We start from the raw sequence: 21,906 nt of genomic DNA, 5'->3' as shown, positions 1-21,906 counted from the left end.
AAACCTGACTGATCTAGAGAAGATCTGTGTGGAGGAGTGGGCCAAAATCCCTCCTGCAGTGTGTGCAAACCTGGTGAAAAACTACAGGAAACGTTTGACCTCTGTAATTGCAAACAAGGGCTACTGTACAAATAAATAGTTAAAAAATCATACATTGTGATTTATGGATTTGTTGTTTTTTTTTTAGATTATGTCTCTCACAGTGGACATGCACCTACGATGACAATTTCAGACCCCTCCATGATTTCTAAGTGGGAGAACTTGCAAAATAGCAGGGTGTTCAAATACTTATTTTCCTGTGTGTATATATATAGGAAGGTGAGTATATATATATATATATATACATATATATATATATATATATATGTGTGTGTGTGTGTGTGTGTGTGTGTGTGTGTGTGTGTGTGTGTGTGTGTTTGTGTGTATGTATATACAGTGGGTACGGAAATTATTCAGACCCCCTTAAATTTTTCACTCTTTGTTATATTGCAGCCATTTGCTAAAATCATTTAAGTTCATTCTTCTTCCTCATGAATGTACACACAACTCCCCATATTGACAGAAAAACACAGAATTGTTGACATTGTTGCAGATTTATTACAACAGAAAAACTGAAATATCACATGGTCCTAAGTATTCAGACCCTTTGCTGTGACACTCATATATTTAACTTATGTGCTTTCCATTTCTTCTGATCATCCTTGAGATGGTTCTACACCTTCATTTGAGTCCAGCTGTGTTTGATTATACTGATTGGACTTGATTAGGAAAGCCACACACCAGATTACAATGCATGTCAGAGCAAATGAGAATCATGAGGTCAAAGGAACTGCCTGAAGAGCTCAGAGACAGAATTGTGGCAAGGCACAGATCTGGCCAAGGTTACAAAAAGATTTCTGCTGCACTTAAGGTTCCTAAGAGCACAGTGGCCTCCATAATCCTCAAATGGAAGACGTTTGGGACGACCAGAACCCTTCCTAGAGCTGGCCGTCCGGCCAAACTGAGCTATCGGGGGAGAAGAGCCTTGGTGAGAGAGGTAAAGAAGAACCCAAAGATCACTGTGGCTGAGCTCCGGAGATGCAGTCAGGAGATGGGAGAAAGTTGTAGAAAGTCAACCATCACTGCAGCCCTCCACCAGTCGGGGCTTTATGGCAGAGTGGCCCGATGGAAGCCTCTCCTCAGTGTAAGACACATGAAAGCCCGCATGGAGTTTGTTAAAAAAACACCTGAAGGACTCCAAGATGGTGAGAAATAAGATTCTCTGGTCTGATGAGACCAAAATATAACTTTTTGGCCTTAATTCTAAGCGGTATGTGTGGAGAAAACCAGGCACTGCTCATCACCTGTCCAATACAGTCCCAACAGTGAAGCATGGTGGTGGCAGCATCATGCTGTGGGGGTGTTTTTCAGCTGCAGGGACAGGACGACTGGTTGCAATCGAGGGAAAGATGAATGCTGCTAAGTACAGGGATATCCTGGACAAAAACCTTCTCCAGAGTGCTCTGGACCTCAGACTGGGCCGAAGGTTTACCATCCAACAAGACAATGACCCTAAGCACACAGCTAAAATAACGAAGGAGTGGCTTCACAACAACTCCGTGACTGTTCTTGAATGGCCCAGCCAGAGCCCTGACTTAAACCCAATTGAGCATCTCTGGAGAGACCTAAAAATGGCTGTCCACCAACGTTTACCATCCAACCTGACAGAACTGGAGAGGACCTGCAAGGAGGAATGGCAGAGGATCCCCAAATCCAGGTGTGAAAGACTTGTTGCATCTTTCCCAAAAAGACTCCTGGCTGTATTAGATCAAAAGGGGGCTTCTACTAAATACTGAGCAAAGGGTCTGAATACTTGGGACCATGTGATATTTCAGTTTTTCTTTTTTAATAAATCTGCAACAATGTCAACAATTCTGTGTTTTTCTGTCAGTATGGGGTGCTATGTGTACATTCATGAGGAAGAAGAATGAACCTAAATGATTTTAGCAAATGGATGCAATATAACAAAGAGTGAAAAATTTAAGAGGGTCTGAATACTTTCCGTACCCAGAGAGAGAGAGAGAGAGAGAGAGAGAGAGAGAGAGAGAGAGAGAGAGAGAGAGAGAGAGAGAGAGAGAGAGAGAGAGAGAGAGACGAGTACAACCACACAGCCAGACACATACAATAAATCTATCACTTGGATAGGTTACTCTAGGCCACTGATCCATAAGTCTCTATTCCTTGAAAGCTATTTACTACTTCTAAGAAAACGCTGACATAAAATGCATCAGGGGCCTAAAAATGCATCATAGAGTCGTGTCTCAGCAAAAAAAAGAAAACCAGAGAAGAGAAGGCCATGTGGGTGACATGGTTCTCATTTATACAATCCCTGCTGTAGACTCATCAAAGCCAAATTCAAGACATTTACAACATTATAATCAACCAAACAGCTTTTATTAAAAACAACATACTATCTTGTGTATTTATTGCTCTCTTTTAGGGTCAGCAATAAAAAAAAACCCAATAATGTCAGAAGATTTAATATATCAACATTCAAAAACATTTACCAAACTTTAAATCAGATTGTGTTTTGCCATTAGGCGCAGCTACAGCATAGCAGACTTATATGTTAAGACTGAGCTGCCAGAAGACTTGTAAATCCCTGAGCCTGCTGCTGAATTTTAGTTAGTGACATCAGACTCTCCACTGACCTGGCTAAGCAAATGAGACATTACATACCTTTGGATAAATATATATTGGCCATGCATTACCCCCTAAACAGCTCCAACTCAGCACTCCTTTGTGGAAACCTTCCAAAGAACATTTAGACCAAAATAGGACTGTGGCTAATAAATGACTAATGCAAGCAGTTCTTTTTTAGCATGATCACATGTTTTGTAACACCTCTGGCCAGATGAGTGCCAAAGATCTTGGTCGAGTGACTGGAAGATGTTGAGTCCAGCTGCCATTATTCCTGTCAGAAGGTGTGGATGGCGATAGTGTAAGTGGTAGAAGCTGTCCATTCTGTCATCCTACCTAGTGAGTTATGGACTTCTATGACTTGCTTTCTCCAATGGACAAAAGAGTCTTGTGTGGGAATGTTATTTACTTGTTTCTATTAAAGGATGCAGCCTAATCACAGACACACACACACACACACACACACACACACACACACGACCATCCTACTCTGTTATTAGCTCCTAGTGGAGACGGGGAAGTATAAAAGAGATCCATGAAGATCTGAGTGTTTCGAAAGTCTTTGATGGTTGCATGTGTGTCACCATGAAACCATCTGTTTCAAGAATGCACTAGGCTCAGCCCTACCTGTCGCTTTACAACCATATGCTTAATCTTTCCATTCCCAGTTCTCCTAAGGCTGCATGGCAAGTGCCAATGCCAAACTGTCTCCTATATTACACACAGGATTTGGAAAATCTTCTAGTTTTGCATTATGTCACAAATGTGGTACTTTCCACCCACTTTACTAAGGAAGCAATCTTAAACGGAATGCTACATCCATCCAAACAGATCATTGTTGAACAGTAAGGGGTGAGAAACCACCTGTTGGAACATTTATGCCTTATATCCACCGTTGCCTGTTTCCTTTATCATCCCAGTTAATGATGGGTGAACACTTTTTTAGTGCTCTGCTCCAGTGCAACTTGCTTTTGTGCCAGAACACTGAGGGATTATGGCATGCTGGAATTCGATCCCGTTGCTGGTAGTCACATGCATTTGCAGTGCTAGAAAGGGAACACTGGACCTGGATAAGTGGGGGGTGGATAGATTTTGTTCAGCCTTTAACAGCTCAAGCTTGAAAAAAAAAAAAAAATCCTCCTGTTTTAATTACACTTGAGTGCCTGGACCACGTCTGTGTGCTGTGTAAACAAGGATGACATTTGGCAGGCTTTAGTTGGCATAAGATACTGTATATTTGAGTGTGATCTATTCGAGCCGTGTCTTTAAACATGTTAGCGTTGCAATTTAGGCCATCTGAGAACTTGTTTACATATTTTAAAGCTACACTGCCATTTTTAAAACAATCTTGTTTATATCAGCGCTGTTGTATACACATTCAATCTCAAAGTCAATTTCTTTGACATCTCTCAAAAGGGCTCATCTTATTATGAGGCGCGCAACCGAGCGCAGTCTGATGCAGGGCTATAATGAAACAAGCGATCACTGTGTAAACTAAGCAATTAGGGCTTCAAAACACTAAACATTGATTTATCTATCTATATCAGCAGTGATGGCATCATGAACTATAGCTGTGTTCGCCATCTAACCTCTTTTATATTTGGCAGACGCCCTTATCCAGAGCGATTTTTGTTTATCTCATTCATACAACTAAGCTTAAGGGCCTTCCTCAGGGGCCCATGAGTAGTAGCTTGTTGTGGCTGGGATTTGTAGTCAAAAAGGCCAATGCCTTAACCACTAAACAACTAAGCTACCTTCTCCCCAATGTCACATATTAACGAGATTCTATGGGAATATATTTTGTTATAGTGAGAGAGAGAGAGAGCTATGAATTTTTTTATATATGAAAATATTGTAGAATTTTCCCTTCAGCCTGCTACGTTATGCTTATCTTCTTTCCCTCGGAACAGCACCAATAGATAGTCTAATGTTTGTGCTTCCATGTGTCCGCTCTGTGATTTACCTTTCCCAGTGTAACAGACCCACCAACAGAATTATGACAGGAATGCCAAGGTTAGCTAGAGGGAGAAATTCAGTGAGTTAGAGAAGTGCTGACAGCTAAAGAGGTGAGGGGGTCGAGCGTGCAAGAGGTTGGAAATGTACCTATATAAATTCAAACAATTTGATGTCGTGGTTGCGGTTTTAAAATGTTAGACATATAACATATACTATGTATTTGTATGTGTGAAAAAAAATGTAGTAGATATAGTAAATATTTTGGATGCAGAAATGATATGCAATGATATGCATAGAACACCCCCCTACTCTCACACACACACACACACACACACACACACACACACACACACACACACACACACACACTAGGAGAGATATATAAACAGAGAAAATAGTTTTAAGGACTCCCAAAAGTGCTCATCTACTCTAGCCCACTACAGGATGAGTACTGCCTGATGCTCTTTTACTTCCTCTCTCATGTTGGAAGTCCAATCAGACACACTCACAGCACCGCTCTCAGCACTCCATTCCATTCCTCAGGAGGAATTCTTGAAGCAGATGGAGGGGGAAAAAAAGAGTGCGAAGTAGGGAAAGAAATGTGCCGAGTAATACAAAATACTAATCTATCTGCAAAGCTGACTGAAGGGGTGCAAGAGGTAGTTTTGCTTGTTTTCAATGGTCTAGTCTTAACACGAGGTTCTACCATGAGCCCAGAGCTCTTTGCCTTCCAGGAACTAAAGCTTATGCCTCAGCAGCCTGCAAGAGCTCATTGTTATTGTAGAGCACAACACTGCAAGAAGGGTATGCAGGGCTGACCCAGCAAAATCTAACATCCAAGCCACACTCTAATCATCTTCTACCACCCACCAGGGCAGCCACCAGATGCATAGAAACACACACACACACACACACACACAGACACACACACACACACACACACACACACACACACAGATAGCGAGAGAGAGATAGCGAGAGAGAGAGAGAGAGAGAGAGAGAGAGAGAGAGAGAGAGAGAGAGAGAGAGAGAGAGAGAGAGAGAGAGAGAGAGAGAGAGTGTGTTTAATGAATTGATGCATCGGTCTATTTAAAGCAAGGCAAATGCTTACACACACATGCACACAGATAGACACAAACAAAACATTTCTGAGCATGAAAGGGTAAAAAAAAATAAACCCAACTCATTCAGTCTCAAATGCGGCATGATTATGCACGTTCCAAATATGCATGCACATATGTGTGTATATAGAAATCATTGTTGTGTGGCTGGCCAAATTTTCCATGACAAAATTGAACACTTTGAAGCTTGAAGTTCTTCTAATATCCTCTGTCATTATTACTGCCACCACAAAGCCAGGCACAAGCTGACTTCCTCTCTCCTGGTGTGTGTGATATAACACTGCCCCTTGCCATGGCCACCACAAGATGTTCTGTTATACATGAAGTGAGGTCTGAATGTCTGAAAAACCACTAGTGAAAAGACTTCTGCTTTTCACTGAAAATACTATTACTGGCAACAACATGATTGGGAAGTAGAATCTTGGAAATGTATACATGAATTTCTGAATTTTCTAGTTTTTGCTTTGTACCACTTTTGCTTGATTGACAGCCATTGAAGCTGCAAGTTTGTCCAAATCCTGTTTATTCCTGTTAGGTCAAATCTGTCTGCGTAAAGCATGAGCTTTAATTAATGTCATTCGTCATTTTATTTTATTTTTTTTGTATAAAGGGATTCAAATGGGCAATATATTACAGATAGATTTGCTTCCATTTAAATAGTGTAGAAGACACTTTTTTTTCATTATTCATTTTCTTTCATTATTCTAATAAACGATGCCCAGAGATGCCCAAACTAGGGCCCACAGGCCAAAGTTGGCCAATGGTGACCTTTGATTTCACTGCCATACCATATATTAGAAGAGAGAAGAAAATAAAGGAAAAAAGTCTCAATGACACAGTGCTTTATTTCTAATTTAACAATTTAAACACAACAGTTTTGTATTTGTATTTGTATTTTTAAGCTGCAAAAAAAATCTAAACTGAAATAAAATAAAATGTAGAGAATATAAGTGAATTAGTCCAATTTGGGGGGAAATAGAAGAAAAAAAAGACCAGCTCCACGTTTCTTATTAGAGGTCACTGATATTACATCCATATGGCTGTACTGCTTACAGCTTGAATTGCTGTATTATGCATTGAACTCTATTTCAGTATAAATGGGGTTGTTTCTATGTTTTCACTGTAAATGTTTTTAATAGAACTGCATTCACGGAGCAGATTACAAAGTAATATTTAATGTTTTTGTAGTTTTAACATAATACAGTTTTGTATGTATTATACATTTATTGTATGTTCGGCCAAAAGTTTGACTTTTGGCCCTTCATAGAAAAAGTCCACCTCTGCTTTAGACCCTGCATAACTTCAGATTTAATAATGGTAGTTATTATTCAGATATATACCTATAAAACTTTAGATTGCCCGCTGCTTTAGGATAATTGCTTAAAAAATTGCGTTACTCCGATGCCATATATAGTGCGCTTGTTTAGAGTAAGTTCTAGCTTTATCTGTGGGGTTACAGGTCATACAGGAAACATTTCAACCACAGAAAATTATTGCATTTTTTAAAATGATCATTACTAATAGTGAATGATATTCTTCAGTAGAACCGAATCCATCTAGGAAATATTTATGGTGAACATCTGCAACTTTGAGTGCTTTTGTCATTTGGTAACAGATGTTTCCTTCCTCAACCAATTCCCCAAATGTATCAAAGCTTTATATAGATTAGCCAAATAATTCTGACACTCAGTCTTATATATCAGTTACTGCTCCTTCAATCTAATCAGATCACTCCAGAATAATCGATGTACATCTTATTTCCTATTAATATACCTCTCATGAAAATGTAAATGTAATGATTTTAGTCCAAAAGATGCAATAGATGTTCAGGCTCAGGATGAAGGTTTTTAGGATCTCAAAAATGGATAAGGAAATGTAGGAAATTCATTTCATCATTGCACCAGTGGTTTGCTCTACCCAGCTGTTTATTCGCAGTTGCTGATGTGCCATTGTGTTCTTCTCTCCCCGCTGAGTGACTATGAAGGATGTGCGCAGTCCCTTAAGACCGAGCTCGGTCTACATAATTCATACCGAGGGGAGTGACTTGTTGCTCGTGCTTTTTCTCCCCCTGTCTGTATAAAACCTGAAGTTCCCAGCACATCACGCTTACAGATGGAGAGACCTCACCGCTCCGCCGGGTTACACGCTCGAGTCCAACCCGACGCGACATCCCGCTCCTGCGCGGTTCTGCCCCGCGACATCTAACGGGTCGACTTTCAAACTCCCTCGAAAGCCGCTCTTATACCGAACCGATCACATTTCCGACGTGACTACCCCCCTCCTCCCCCTCTCTCTCTCCAGGCACAGACACACACACACCAATTACCTCGACACCGTGTGCACGTGAACATGAAGCCCTTGCTCCCCTCGGTCAGGCTTGGCGCGATGGCGGCTCCGCGGGCGCTCTGGGTCACGGCGCTGTTTGCGGCTCTTGCGCGCTCGGTGCACGCTGCGGGACCCGTGGTGCGCTGTGAGCCGTGTGACGCCGGCGCGCTCGGCCAGTGCAAGCCGCTGCCACGTGACTGCGCCGAGCGGGTGCGCGAGCCGGGCTGCGGCTGCTGCATGACGTGTGCGCTGCGTGAGGGACAGGAGTGCGGCGTGTACACGGGACGCTGCGGCGCCGGACTACGCTGTCAACACCGACCCTCGGAGAGCAAACCCCTGCAGGCGCTGCTGGAGGGAAGGGGGGTGTGCACCAGGACCACTGACAGAAAGCTCGGTAAGCGCCTGGATGCTTCTTTCTTTCTTTCTTTCTTTCTTTCTTTCTTTCTTTCTTTCTTTCTTTCTTTCTTTCTTTCTTTCTTTCTTTCTTTTGGCGTTTTGGCTTCTTTTTTGATTAGATCTCTATTAGTTTTATTTCATATAACCACCATATACTGTATGTTTATCGTAACCATAATCCACTGGGTGAATATGCATGTCTTTATATCCATATAGATTGTACCAATGTGCGTGCGTGCGCATGTGTGTGAGAGTGATGGAGAGTATTTCATCCATTCATTGTGCACAGAGAAATACGTTGAAAGTGGGAAATGCACTCATGTGCAGATGAAGCAGAAGTGGTACCGCCTCTCATTGAAGCCCCTGCTTAAACCCCATGGGTAAACTGGATTAGTAGTTATTGGGTTTGAAGCGCTTAGTTTTGTGCAGTTCTCGGTTTTACTCTACTGTGATTAATGCACTTAGTTGGCCCTGGACTCATACACAGTTCCGGCCTGTGATCGCATCTCTCTCTCTCTCTCTCTCTCTCTCTCTCTCTCTCTCTCTCTCTCTCTCTCTCTCTCTCTCTCTCTCTCTCTCTCTCCGTCTGCGCGTGACTGTGTCGGTTTTCTGGTGACTTGCACGCAAACAGAGATGATTTATTATGAACGCTGGATGTGTTCTCGGTATCACACTAAAAGCCTGGGTTTAGTGATACAGTGACTCCTGGTCACCACCTGGACGTTCATAAACAGCTCGCTGTACCGCGTCACAGTCCACACTGGCACCATTGTTCTCTTTCGCTACAGCGAGCTCTCTATGCTGGTGTGTGTATGTGTGTGTGTGTGTGTGTGTGTGTTTTCAGCAGAAGCCGCGCTGTCTGCGTGTACACAGGGTGCGCGCGCAAAAGTTTGGCCTCTCCAACCCGATCGTTAAGAATGCCGCGCGCGGGTATTTTTAGAGCGGAGCGGAGATCACTGTTTTGTTTGTGTGTGTGTGTGTGTGTGAGAGAAAGAGAGAGAGAGAGAGAGAGAGAGAGAGAGAGAGAGAGAGAGAGAGAGAGAGAGAGAGAGAAAGAGGGAGAGGGACAGTGCGTGCGTGCATTTATGTGTGTGTGTGTGTGTGTGTGTGAATGACATTTTGCTGTTTATATGCTTGAGACCTCGTCTTGACAGACACGCGGTGCTTCCGACATCGAGGACAACATCCCATACACACACACACACACACACACACACACACACACACACACACACACACACACACACACACACACACACACACCGCCAGAACATTCTGTTCTCTTGGCTTCATTAGTCCAGTTCAAAACGGTGGCGCACGTGTGTGTGTGTGTGTGTGTGTGTGTGTGTGTGTGTTTACTTTTTCAGCTTTGTTGTGCACAAAAGGTTAAACACCTCTGGAGTAATTGAAGATTATGCAACAGTTATTATAATGTGCCTGAGACTGGTGCATGTGAATATTACTGCAAGGATCAATAAACATATTCACTCAGGATATATAATACTAAGGCAAAATCTCTCTAACTAAAGAAGTGTGTGTCTGCCATTGACAGAATTATTAATACAACTAAACCTGACCCCAGTCTAACCCTAACCAGTGACCAAAATTGTACCATGTAAGCTCTTATTATTTGATTTAATAAAAACTGCATTTTGTGCAGGAAAAAAAAAAAAAAAGATTATGGGTACAATCCAAATTTCCCAGCTACAAATAAGCTATTATTTCTGGGCAAATTTGGTCCACACAAAGAAAAAAAAATCATAAATCAATATCCACCTCACCCCCAAAACCCAGCAAGCAAGGCTTCTTTTTTGCAGCCGTCTAATGTATCCACAAGTGTTGTGTTGAAGCAATCAACTATGACAATGTGACACAAAAACTATTGTTAGTATCCAGAGTTACTTTTAAAAAGCAGTTTGGGGTGCCAGCCTTTTTTTTTTTTTTTTTTTACAGTATTGCCTTACCTCATATTCTCTTCTTCTGGCCTTTAATTTCAGCCTCTCCCATTCTCCTTTTCCCATCATACCGCATTTTATGGTAATTACATATCTTCTCCAACCAGTGAGCAGGCCATGTCTCCTATATGCTCCACCCCAAATGATGTTTTCGTTTTCCTGGTGTAAACTGGACTGGATCTAGTTATGCAAAAATATATATTCTTATCACTAGATCTCAGTACTCATTTAACCATGTCTTTTCATTGAGCTAATTCTGTCTAATTCTTGTGCATTATGTCTCTCAGTGTGTTTAAACTGTTAGACGAGATTGACCAAACACATGAGGTCAACAGTAAATTTTTTTTAATGGAAAAAAGGCAAACGTGTTGCTGGAACATTTTCATTAAATATTGATGTTTTGCAGGATCCAGAATTAGAGGTTGCTCAGTTTAACCCTCCTAACCTGGATATGACTTTGCTTTCTATTTCTAGTGAAATTATAGTGGGTCGAGCAGAGAAAGTAGGTTATTACCATGATTTCATTGCCCTTGTCTCTGATTATACCTTGTAATTGAAACCTGTTGGGCATGTATTGTGTTGTTTATGTTAATGCCAATGCTGCTGTTTTTGATGTTTTTTTTGTTTTTGTTTTTTTTGTGGTTGCTGTTGTTATTATGTCATTGTTCATAAAAACATGGTTTACCTGCTGATGTTACAATTCTGGCCTGGGCACAAGTCTTCGCACTCTTACATAAACTTTGGGATTAAATTCGATTTTTCTCAGTTCTTCTCTAAGAAGATCACATTTTTGCCTTTTCCTCTTATTTTTATTAGTTGTGTCTTTTCGTTCATAGTTGTTTGTGGGGCTGAGGGATTTTAGAATTGGTATAGTGATTCGTATACTAATATAGAAATTACTACTATGCTATGGTGGTGAGTCTAGACAAAGCTTTCTTTCTAGGAATATATATATATATTTTCTGAGTGTTGATTAGACAAAATTTAAATCATAATATTATGTGTTCACATTGATCTAAAATATATATTTTTTTTTAAATCACAGACAAAATTTCTAGCTCTAGCTCAGGAACTTGCTGGGAAATAGCAATTAATCTTTAATGGCTCCAACCAACAGAGCTATTAAACCCCCACTAATAGCATATCTGCCAACTGTTCTTTTCTTCTCTTCTTGTTTGTCCTCACTCAGTTTTTTTTAAAATGGCTTCTTATTAAGTCAGGCATTTTGAGGTTACACTGTAGTATCTACCCCTTTGAAGTCTGTATATACTTCGTGTAAATGTTGTCGAACTCTGACCTTTACTCCTCTTCCATTCTACAGACCACCCTAAGCAACCTGTAGAGGAACATCTGCCTACGACTACCACTGCAACTGTCAGCAAGGGTGCTGATGTGGTGCAGGACACAGCAACAGGTTCTGGGGTTGAGGAGGGTATGCTAAAAACAGACCTGGATTCTAAAGGGTCTCTACTGAACCCTAAAGACAGCATGATCCGGATGGAGCAGTTAAAGCAAAGTCAGATCCACAAAGTGAAGCCAGTGCCCAATGGTGTCCATTCTGATAACCACAATTTCAGCCAGGATTCCAAAAGAGAGGCTGAGTATGTAAGTGCTTCTTTACCTCTTGGCATCACACAAAATGTGTGTGTGTGTGTGTGTGTGTGTGTGTGTGTGTGTGTGTGTGTGTGTGTGTGTGTGTGTGTGTGTGTGTGTGTGTGTGTGTGAGTAATAGAAGTATAGGTATGTGCTCAGGCTCATCATCGGACACAAACGCCGATCATTAGCAAAGTCTATATTTGACATATTTGCCATACTTGAGATTTGAAGCTGATCAGAAACGAATGGTATTTCAGGATATATTAGGAGTCAGGAAAGAGAAGGAGTCTTCCGGCTTATAGATTGCTTTAAGATTGCAGTCCCAGCTGTGCCAAATGCCATTCATGGCCTGAGGTCACTTAGAGTGCAGCAGTCCCTTTTCTCATTTACAGCAGGGTAGTACTTGGGTACCATGGTGGACCATGCTATGAGAAGTTGTAAAAAAAAGTGTCGTAAACTGAATGTATTTTTTACCTATACAGACTGCAAGACAAAACAATTTTTACATTATATTTAGAACCTTAAAAAAAATTATCTCTGAAAGGCCAGAAAATGTGATGTGAGCACTGTAGCTACAGAGTCAGGTGTGTTCAAGTGGTATATTTAGATGAAGCGTTGACTAAAAACAACACAACCACAGATAAAAAGCTAGGTTAGAAATGAACTACTAAGCAGCTATTATCATTACTATGATTATTTTGGTTTATAATTGTAAGCGCATGCGTGTTTGTTTGTTTGAAGGGCCCGTGTCGCAGACAGATGGAGAGCATTATGAAGAGTTACAGGATAACCAGCGTGCTGAACCTTCGATATTTTCTCATTCCAAACTGTGACAGGAAAGGCTTCTACAAGAAGAAACAGGTGAGTGCTGCCATGGCCACCAGCTAAAACATTCTCCCAAATATTGAGCTGCATCTGTGCCAGGCTGCATCTGGGCTTTTTGAGAAGGAAGAGGATGTTGATGGGGGAAATCAGGGCCTTTTGGAGATGTGTGAGTCATCTACCTCACCCCTCCCCATAAAAAAAAGAAAAAGAAAAGAAAAGAAAAAAGAATGAGTCAGAGTTTAGGTCTTAGCATGTTTAATTGGGGTGTTTGGGTTAGGTGAATTTGGGCAAACAGGATTATTCAGTAGCTTACAGAACAGGAAGCCTGTAGCATTACCGATAAAAACACTTGTCCTGAACTCACTGAACTGAAGCTTAGACAGTAGTAGAGCAGGCTTGATTACTGACATTCAGCTGTATTAATACTGACCCTACAGTATTTCCTCTCTCTTTAATGCAAAGAACAGCCTGAGGGAGGGGAAAAAAGAAAATAAAAGACATTCAGTTTCAGCTACAGCTTTGACATAAAGACAACAATAATAGGATTTTATGACATGATGGCTCTTGCTGTGTATGCAAATCGAGCATCTTTGGAAATTAATGCAAAGCTGCTTGTACTTGCTCTTGCTTGTGTTCTCACTGAACCGCACGCAAGATTATGTGAAAGAGCTCTGTTCAAAAAAATACAAGCTAAAAAAAGTAACCTGTGCTCAGAAATTAGATTTTTTTTTTTTAAGCAATTATACCTTTGAGTGGTTAATTCGGCTACAACTGGAGACTTTCTAAGTATGTCAATACAAAAGGGGAAATGGGCGGTAAATAAAGCTCAGTTAGTAATGCCAAAAAAGTTTATTAGAGCATGACGTGGTAATCAAAACCTTGGCTGCAGGAGCTGTGTACTGCTCTAGGTTTTAACTTAGACTCCAACTAGTTAAAAACCAGAGAAAAACACATCCCCACAACTTGGAGTTCCTCAAGTCCCCAGTCATTTTAACCCCAAGCTCCTCCGAGTTAAAAAAATTAATGGCAAAACAACATGGCTGTGTACAGCATCAGGTGTAAAAGAAAAGAAAAAGCACTTCTTATCCTGAAAACAAAGTTGCTCTGCTTTAGATCAGTCAGCATACAGGCTTATTTGCTTGTAAAATCGGAAACATAGCTTGAATGCACGGTGGTCATAAAGGAAATAATTTCAAGCTCAAACGCCGAACGTCTGCTCTGAATGCTGTCGAATGCATTATTAGAGTAAGGCAGAAGAGAGATGGGACATGAACATACACACTGGCAGCCTTCATATAAACACAAATAAGCACAACTTAAGATACAGTGGGTGCTTAGGACTCCTCCTCCACCCTCCAGAATAAGATTGGTAATGACTGTGTGTGTATGTGTGTGTGTGTGTGTTGGAGGCCTTTCCCTTGGAGGGCACAGTCGAGTCCAGGGTAATTTTAGCTCTGATTATATGAATTGGCTTAGTGTGCAAGTAGAGGCAAGGCATACTGTCCCAGCCAGCCCCCATCCTCCACCCTCCACTTGCTGAACCCCCCAAGGCCACGCTCATCTTTGCCTCAGGCAGGGAGCATTCTTGCTGGCTGGAGACAAACACTACCCCCCTGACCTACTGGCTCACCCAAGGCCGTCTCCACTGCTGCTCTCAAACTGAATGAGATCTCAGTGATGCAGTGGGAAAGATGAGAAGAGAAGGCGGTTGGAACTGCAAGACACGCTAGGAATGGGCTGTGCACAAATACATACTCTGGCACAGGCACTCTCCAGATAGTGTGCAGAGTGCCTATGAGTACCTTTTCAAGCTCAGTGGGGTCTTGCTTTCTCACAGTCTACTTTTACTGCACACATGCACATGCATGCCTGGATTTATTTGCCATATTACTACATGCCTGCTTGTTGTATGCTTTCAATATGCATTTAATGACACATACTTCATGGACAGTAGTTACACAATACCCTACACACATGTTCAAGCAGAACTAGAGCGCAAGTTGACCGATGGACACCTACATATGTTGTCCAGGACAGGCTCTGGACAGTGTTCATATTTAAATGCAGATGCTAACCTGCACGTTGTGCATGTGTGTCTGTGTGTTTGCATTTTATATGCCTGTGTTTACGCTGTGGCTGCTTTTAATGCCCTCCTGCTGCCCATAAGGGCAATGTTATGGACCTGCAATGGTTGAGGCTCGCTGTGTGACGAACAAAACGCACGTTTGTGCTCTCACACATGCACATACTTTATGCACACAAGGCTGTTGTGTTATATCCTCTAGACATTGCTTCACTGACAGGATTACACTCAGCCACTGTTCGGTATCTTTATTTCACAACACACATGCACAATCCATCCAAATAAACACTCAGCTCACACATACAGACTCACCTGCATGTGTGGAATCTGCATAAATACACACACACACACCACAACTAATCTGTGTTTTGGGTTTGCCCTCTGAGATGTCTGTATAGCAGAGTTGGGCTTTTACAGTAAAGGCTGTTTTAGCTGAGATCTCAAAATAGCACTTTTTGAAACATACGTGTTGATAGAAATGTCACAGAAACAGATTCTGGTACACAAAAGTCAGAGTCATTCCAGTCCTCATTCAGACTGAAGCAACTCCTTCATTTCGAGACACAGAAAGCTCTGTATAATGTTCTGCGTGAACACATTTCACTGCCAGAAATGCTCTTGTTCGCTCGCAGTGAACGTCCTTTGTCCCTCTAACTTTTCCTTCTCATGATCTTTGCTCTGTGAGATAAAAAAAAAAGGTTTATTTATTGCAAAAGATCAGCCATGATAAAAACAGGGAAATAGGGTAAGAATGTGTGATGAGATGAGGAAGGAGGGATGAAAATGCGCATAGAAGATGCAGAGAGAGGCACGAAGAGGAGACAATGAATGCTCCGTTTTATTTCCCAAACTCCTCTTGTTCTGCTTGAGGTATTTTAATTTGGTCCTCTGTCAGTGAAAAATTTCTTTTGATCTCTCTCTCTCTCTCTCTCTCTCTCTCTCTCTCTCTCTCTCTCTCTCTCTCTCTCTCTCTCTCTCAAACTCTTTCTCTCTCTTTCTTTATTAATCCATCTTTTCTATACAAGCTTCAATTGAGAACTGTATTTTTAGTCTATGTCAATGTGCATTTAGTTCTATAAATAATTCACCTCAGGTTTTGTGTGTGTGTGTGTGTGTGTGTGTGTGTGTGTGTGTGTGTGTGTGTGTGTGTGTGTGTGTGTGTGTGTGTGTGTGTGTGTGTGTGTGTGTGTGTGTGTGCGTAATAAGCTCCAGATGACTTTTAATCAGTACCAGTTTCTTAAAATAGTCTGACAGCTCTTTAACTGTAGGGCAAATGTTTTAGCAAAGCCACATATAGCCTTACACTTTTCATTAAGATCATAAAGACACTACTCAAGCCAGCATATACTGTATATTCAGCCCTTATATATGCACACAGTTGTGTGTGTGAGGGTATGTGCACAATTTGTTAAAATTACCAGGCTGAGTTGGAGAGTAGCTGGCTCTTGAGACCACATGAATGTAGCCTTGGTGTAGATCTGGGTCTCATTAGTCACTCTCGGTCGAAGTCTGGGGCTCAGCTTATGGATTCCAACGAGACCGCATTTTCTTTCCATGCTGTAGGTGATAATCACCAACTCCCATCACTAGTGTGTGCTGTAGCATCACCACCATGAAGAATTCAGGTCTTCTTGAAGATGTGCATGGTTATCATAGTACAATAGGCCAACATTTAGCAATGAATTATTTGATTTACATTATTGCATAATAATGGTCTAATACCAGTGGTGGACAGTAACAAAGTAAATGTAATTTGCTGATGTACTTCTTCATGTACTTCTTCATTCTTCGTTCCTTTTTATTTATGAGTGGGTAGAAGCTTGACTGGTCAAGCACGCACAAGTCACCAATCAGGGTAGAGCACACACTCTTTTTTGAACTCATTTGATTGCCACTTGGTGGTTTCTACTTAGCACCAACATACAGTTCAGCATCGGTTCAACAGCAAGCAGAACATTTAGAGAGGACTAAATGATGGCAGAAACTCAAACTTGCTTTTTTAATTTCATTATAGCTGAAAAGAAGGTTTTTTGCTTGTGATAGTTTTAATATCAATCAGTGTTTGACTCATTAATATCATTCTATTAATAGATTTGTGTATGTGTCTTTTCATTAAAAGACATTAGAGTCTTTTCACATAAACTGAGTTGATTAAGCAAAAGACTGATAATGAATAATGAAATGATAATAGAACTTTATTATATTTTATTATAGTACATTTGAAGGCAAATACTTTTGTACTTTTACTCAAGTGAAGGTTTAAAGGGAGCATTTTTATTTTTACTGGAGTCATATTTTACATTGTGTATTTCTACTTTAACTACATGGTTTGTGTACTTCGCCCACCACTGTCTAATACAAATCTTATACTATTAATAATTCAAGATGAACATTTGATGAATAAAATTGGCCTAAAAAATTAACAATGTACAGCATTTAACAGAACAGTTGATATTAGATGATGCGTCCTGTTTATAAAAAAAAAAAAAGCTTGCTTGATTCATATATGAAGGAGTTTTACACATCATATTGCTAATTTGCTTAGATGTAAGCCTTTCAATCCAAGGAAAGCAAAGTCAAGGGTCTTTTATTGTCTTTTAAACCATAAACAATTTGTATACAGTAAAATGAAACAGTATGTCTCCAGGACCATACAGCAAAACAACATAATTTCAGTTATTTTTTACATAGGCTGGAAAAATCACTTGTTTATTATAATTGCTGTTTTGGTAATTTCATATTCACAAAATCTTGCATGGCCTGTATTTCCTACCAGTACCACCACACCTCGATTGTGTTTGAATTATTTCACAATAGATATGCTGTTGTGCATCATCATCTTAGAGCACATTCCTGATAAACGTGTCATAGACGTCTGGTTAAAGGAATTAAACGATCATGTTTTTCAGGAAATAAATTGTTTGTTGTTAAGATGATGAGTTGGCTGTTATGATTGTAATTACTTTAGATTGTACAGCATTTCTTAGGAAAAAGGTTTTACTAAGTAATAGGTATAAATGAGTGTATATATCCACTAGCATTGCTGTGCTATGAGGTCACAGCAGCGTGGCATAACTTTTTCAACAGTCACATTTCCACATGGCAACAATGCAGTGAAATGCAAACAGACCTACCTAGCTGAGCCAAACACGCACACCTATACGTGCACATACGCACTCTTGAGTCAATAGCAGGAATACATTCTTCCCTCACATGTGATATTTGCCCTTTTTTTTTACTCACATGCAAAATGAGTGATAGGAGAGAGAAATTCTTTTGGAAAAAAAACGGTCTCATATAGTCTCAAATAATAAAGAGAGAAAACGAACTCATAATTAATAGCTAAATAAAATGTAATACACCAATATGACTACTGCTACTTGACTTGAATTATTACTCTTTTCCCTGTCTTGCTGTCTGTCTCAGTCTTACTGTCTCTCTCACTCTAGTTTCTAGTGTTGGTGTTACTCTCTGTCACCTGGGTGAGATATGCTGAGAGAAATGTTTTTTTTTTTTCTTGCCCATGTCTGTTCCTTTCTCCATTTGGAGGCTGTTTTCTTTACATATACCTGTCTCTAACATAATGCTTCCCATGCATTTCTTCCCTCCCTTACTGTCTCCATACAGTGTCGTCCATCCAGAGGCAATAAACGTGGTCAGTGTTGGTGTGTCGACAAGTATGGATATCGTATTCCGTCCTACAAGGACAAAGACCAAAGCCAAATCCACTGTTACCACCAGGAACCTAAATGAGAAATGCAGCAAAAGCTGAAGGAAGTTGAAAGAGGGAGGAGAAGCCCCTCTAAATGGTTTGGTATCCACAGTGAAAAATGGGGACAGAGAGATTTTTAAAGGTGGTGCCCTATTTCTGAGTACCCCACCTATGCACCAGAGCATGGACTCATCAGGTCACTTTCACACATCAGGGGAGGAAAAAAAGGGGGCATGGAGGGATGGAGGGGAAGATCTGCGCTATTCTTTTTTTGTTTTTTTTTATAGCCCAATGAGGGCACCATTTGGATTACAACCAGAGCAATGTCTAAATTACCCTTCAGGCTTTATTACCTTTTGGTTATGTATGAAAGCTTCTTCAGTACATGGGTTTGACTGAAAGTCATGCCTTTGGCCCTTTTTCTTTTCTGGTGATATGAAGCACCTTGAGTAAATCACTGCCATGACTATCACTGTCTCTCTCGTAGCAAAGTGTCCTGTCTCTGCCCTTCTGGTGTCGGGCTGTTTGAAATGGGCATGCTCAGAAATGTTGGCCTGCTCTTGCCAATGGCTCCATCTGAAGCACAAGCACTTGATGCACTTTGGTCCCTCACTGAACAACTACCCCAGTCTATTTCAGTGGCCATAGCTTGCAAACACATCTAAGAACATTACAAACGTGTTTAAATTTATGCTATTCTAGGACCTATTAATCACACTGAAGGACTTTTTCAAAAAGTTATGTCAGTGTTGTTGTTTTTGTTTTTCATTTTTGTTTTTCATTGTAGTTATTTTTTCCTTTTATTCACTGCATACGCTTGCTGATCCCAGGTTAACCATGTAGAAAAAGAACTACATGACTTTCTGATGCCTGTTTTCCTTTCAGCTTTTTTTTCTTTAGCCAGAAGGAAAAGAGATTAACCGATTTCTCAAAGCTACAGCATGCAGCATGCTTCTAAGTGTATTCCAAATGTATATAATACACACCCACGTATTTAAATGCACTAAAATTCACCACAAAGCACTTGATATTGCTCCCAGTGCTAGAAATGCCAATCAGTATATTTGTCATCTTGTGCATTTCGTAAAATAATTGCTCAGATTGCACGATAACTGTCCTTGTATAAGTGACTATTGAAGAAAATGCAACAATGTCTCGCATTAGTACTGCATACCTTCATATGCGCTCCAAAGCTTGATAAGGATCACTGGCGGTTATTTTCCTTTTTTTTTCCCCCAGATCACTGCCTTAACCATGTCAGGGCTGGCATTTGACAAATAGTTATTAGTGCTCTGCCTCTCTGAATGCTGTCCTCTTCCCTTCACCCAAACTGAAAGCTTACAGATCAGCTCAGTAACCTTATTAAATAGCTTGAATTTTTATTATAGTAAGGATTATGGGATTATTATTATTAGTAGTTTTCTTTGTCTGACCTCCTGAGAAAAGACTTGAAATATAGAGGGTGCCGGAGAGGTACCCCCACTCCCAGTAGCTCAGTAGCACAAAATCAGCCAAAAGCTTGACCCCTCAACACCCCCACCCCTCCCAAAAAAACATATATATATTAAATGTGCAAAATATATGTACAAGAAACAATATACAAAAAAATTACATGTTGGTGCTATACCTTTTCTTATTTCATAACACGATTTTGGATGAGTATAACACAGTATAAAAAATGTTGTCCCTTCTTTAACTTGTCATTTCTATTTGGATAGATAGATATTATGTTTGCTTCTGGCCAGCTTTGTGTCTGAAAAGGCATGTGAAACTATTGAAGTTTTTTATGTACGAAAGGTATATAAGCTCATCCTTTTTCTCTCATTTTTTTGAGAATTAAGTGACTGATTGCACAACAGGTAATAGATAGAACTCAACATATTTTGGGGAATATAATCACTATTGAGTTGTTTGATATTATTTCAGCAGTGCATTGTACAAAAGAAGTTAAGAGATGGTTCAGGTCCTCGGGTTATGTCATCTAGTACGAGGCATCTTCAGATATGTCTTGTGATAATGGCTAGATTGAACCTAAAGATTTATGTTTTAGAAAGATTATGTTTTTAGTTATTTGCTAAAAACTGAACTTAAACAACATGAATGTTAATGTTAAGCTCAGTGCCACTCTTAACCTTTCTGGGGCCCAAAGCAGAATTCTGCTTACTCATAATAACAGCTAGGTTATTTTTTTTTACACTATTCCCACACCTCTCCTTTATTTGAGTCGTATGTGCTGTAGCTGTTTATAAATCAACCTGATCAACGTGATTTACTTATCTAGCTGGGAGGTAGCAGTTTATAATGAATGATTAAAAGATTTATTACATATGCACATATACTAATACTAAGCCAAATAATAACAAACAATATGGTTATTAGCATTGCTGGCCCCAGATGTGGTGAAGAGGAAACTTGAAGAAAAAAAAAAATGCATGTAGGATGGACCAGCACTGGTTAAGGTAATGGTAAGCTAACTTTTAAAAGCTTCACCTTGGCTTATAGTAAAGCTAATGAAAAGTTGATTTAAGAAAAAAAAATTCTGTTGTGCAATGTTAGGGCCACTTATAGCCGCGGGTCCCTTTTAAGGATCTCTCCATTCACGGGTAATTGTACTTTTACATATTATATATGTATGTATATATATATATATATATATATATATATATATATATATATATATATATATATATATATATATATATATATATATATATATATGTATGTATATACATACGTATATACATACATGTATATACTTATGTATATGCATATATGTGTGTGTGTGTGTGTGTGTGTGTATATATATATATATATATATATATATATATATATATATATATATATATATATATATATGTATAGAGATAGATAGATATAGATATGTATATATAGATATATATAGATAGATATGCATACATACAAATACAGTGTGAATATATATATATATATATATATATATATATATATATATAAAATTTGATTTGTTTCAAAGCTTTTCCATGTGACTAAAAGACATATTACACAGCTCTGCCTTTCTTTAAAAAGGAAAATGTTTTGTTCCTATATGATTTGTATTTAATGTATTTTGTAAAAAATAAACACTATTTTAATTTATACGTGACTTCAAGGACTCTGATTGAACAGATAGAAACCAGGCGACAAAGTCATTGTTCATTTACGAAGCTCTTTTGTTTGTCATTGATCAATAAAATTTGCAATTGCAAATAGATGAGCTACATGTAGACTGGTTAGTTTAAA

At 39.7% G+C, this 21,906-nt stretch overlaps 1 protein-coding gene across 1 annotated transcript; it reads left to right on the top strand.

Moving 5' to 3' along the window:
• The first annotated feature begins 7,669 nt into the window (after positions 1-7,669).
• On the top strand, positions 7,670-20,212 carry igfbp3 (insulin-like growth factor binding protein 3). The gene is made up of 4 exons (XM_083563399.1): positions 7,670-8,475; positions 11,754-12,037; positions 12,770-12,889; positions 18,564-20,212. The coding sequence occupies exons 1-4, from the start codon at positions 8,106-8,108 to the stop codon at positions 18,687-18,689; spliced, it is 900 nt and encodes a 299-aa protein (XP_083419525.1). The 5' UTR covers positions 7,670-8,105; the 3' UTR covers positions 18,690-20,212.
• Positions 20,213-21,906: the final 1,694 nt, after the last annotated feature.

The sequence above is a fragment of the Silurus aristotelis genome (genome assembly GCF_946808225.1).
Source record: "Silurus aristotelis genome assembly, chromosome: 15".
In the NCBI taxonomy this organism is placed as follows: domain Eukaryota; kingdom Metazoa; phylum Chordata; class Actinopteri; order Siluriformes; family Siluridae; genus Silurus; species Silurus aristotelis.
This window is presented reverse-complemented; position numbering and strand designations above follow the sequence as displayed.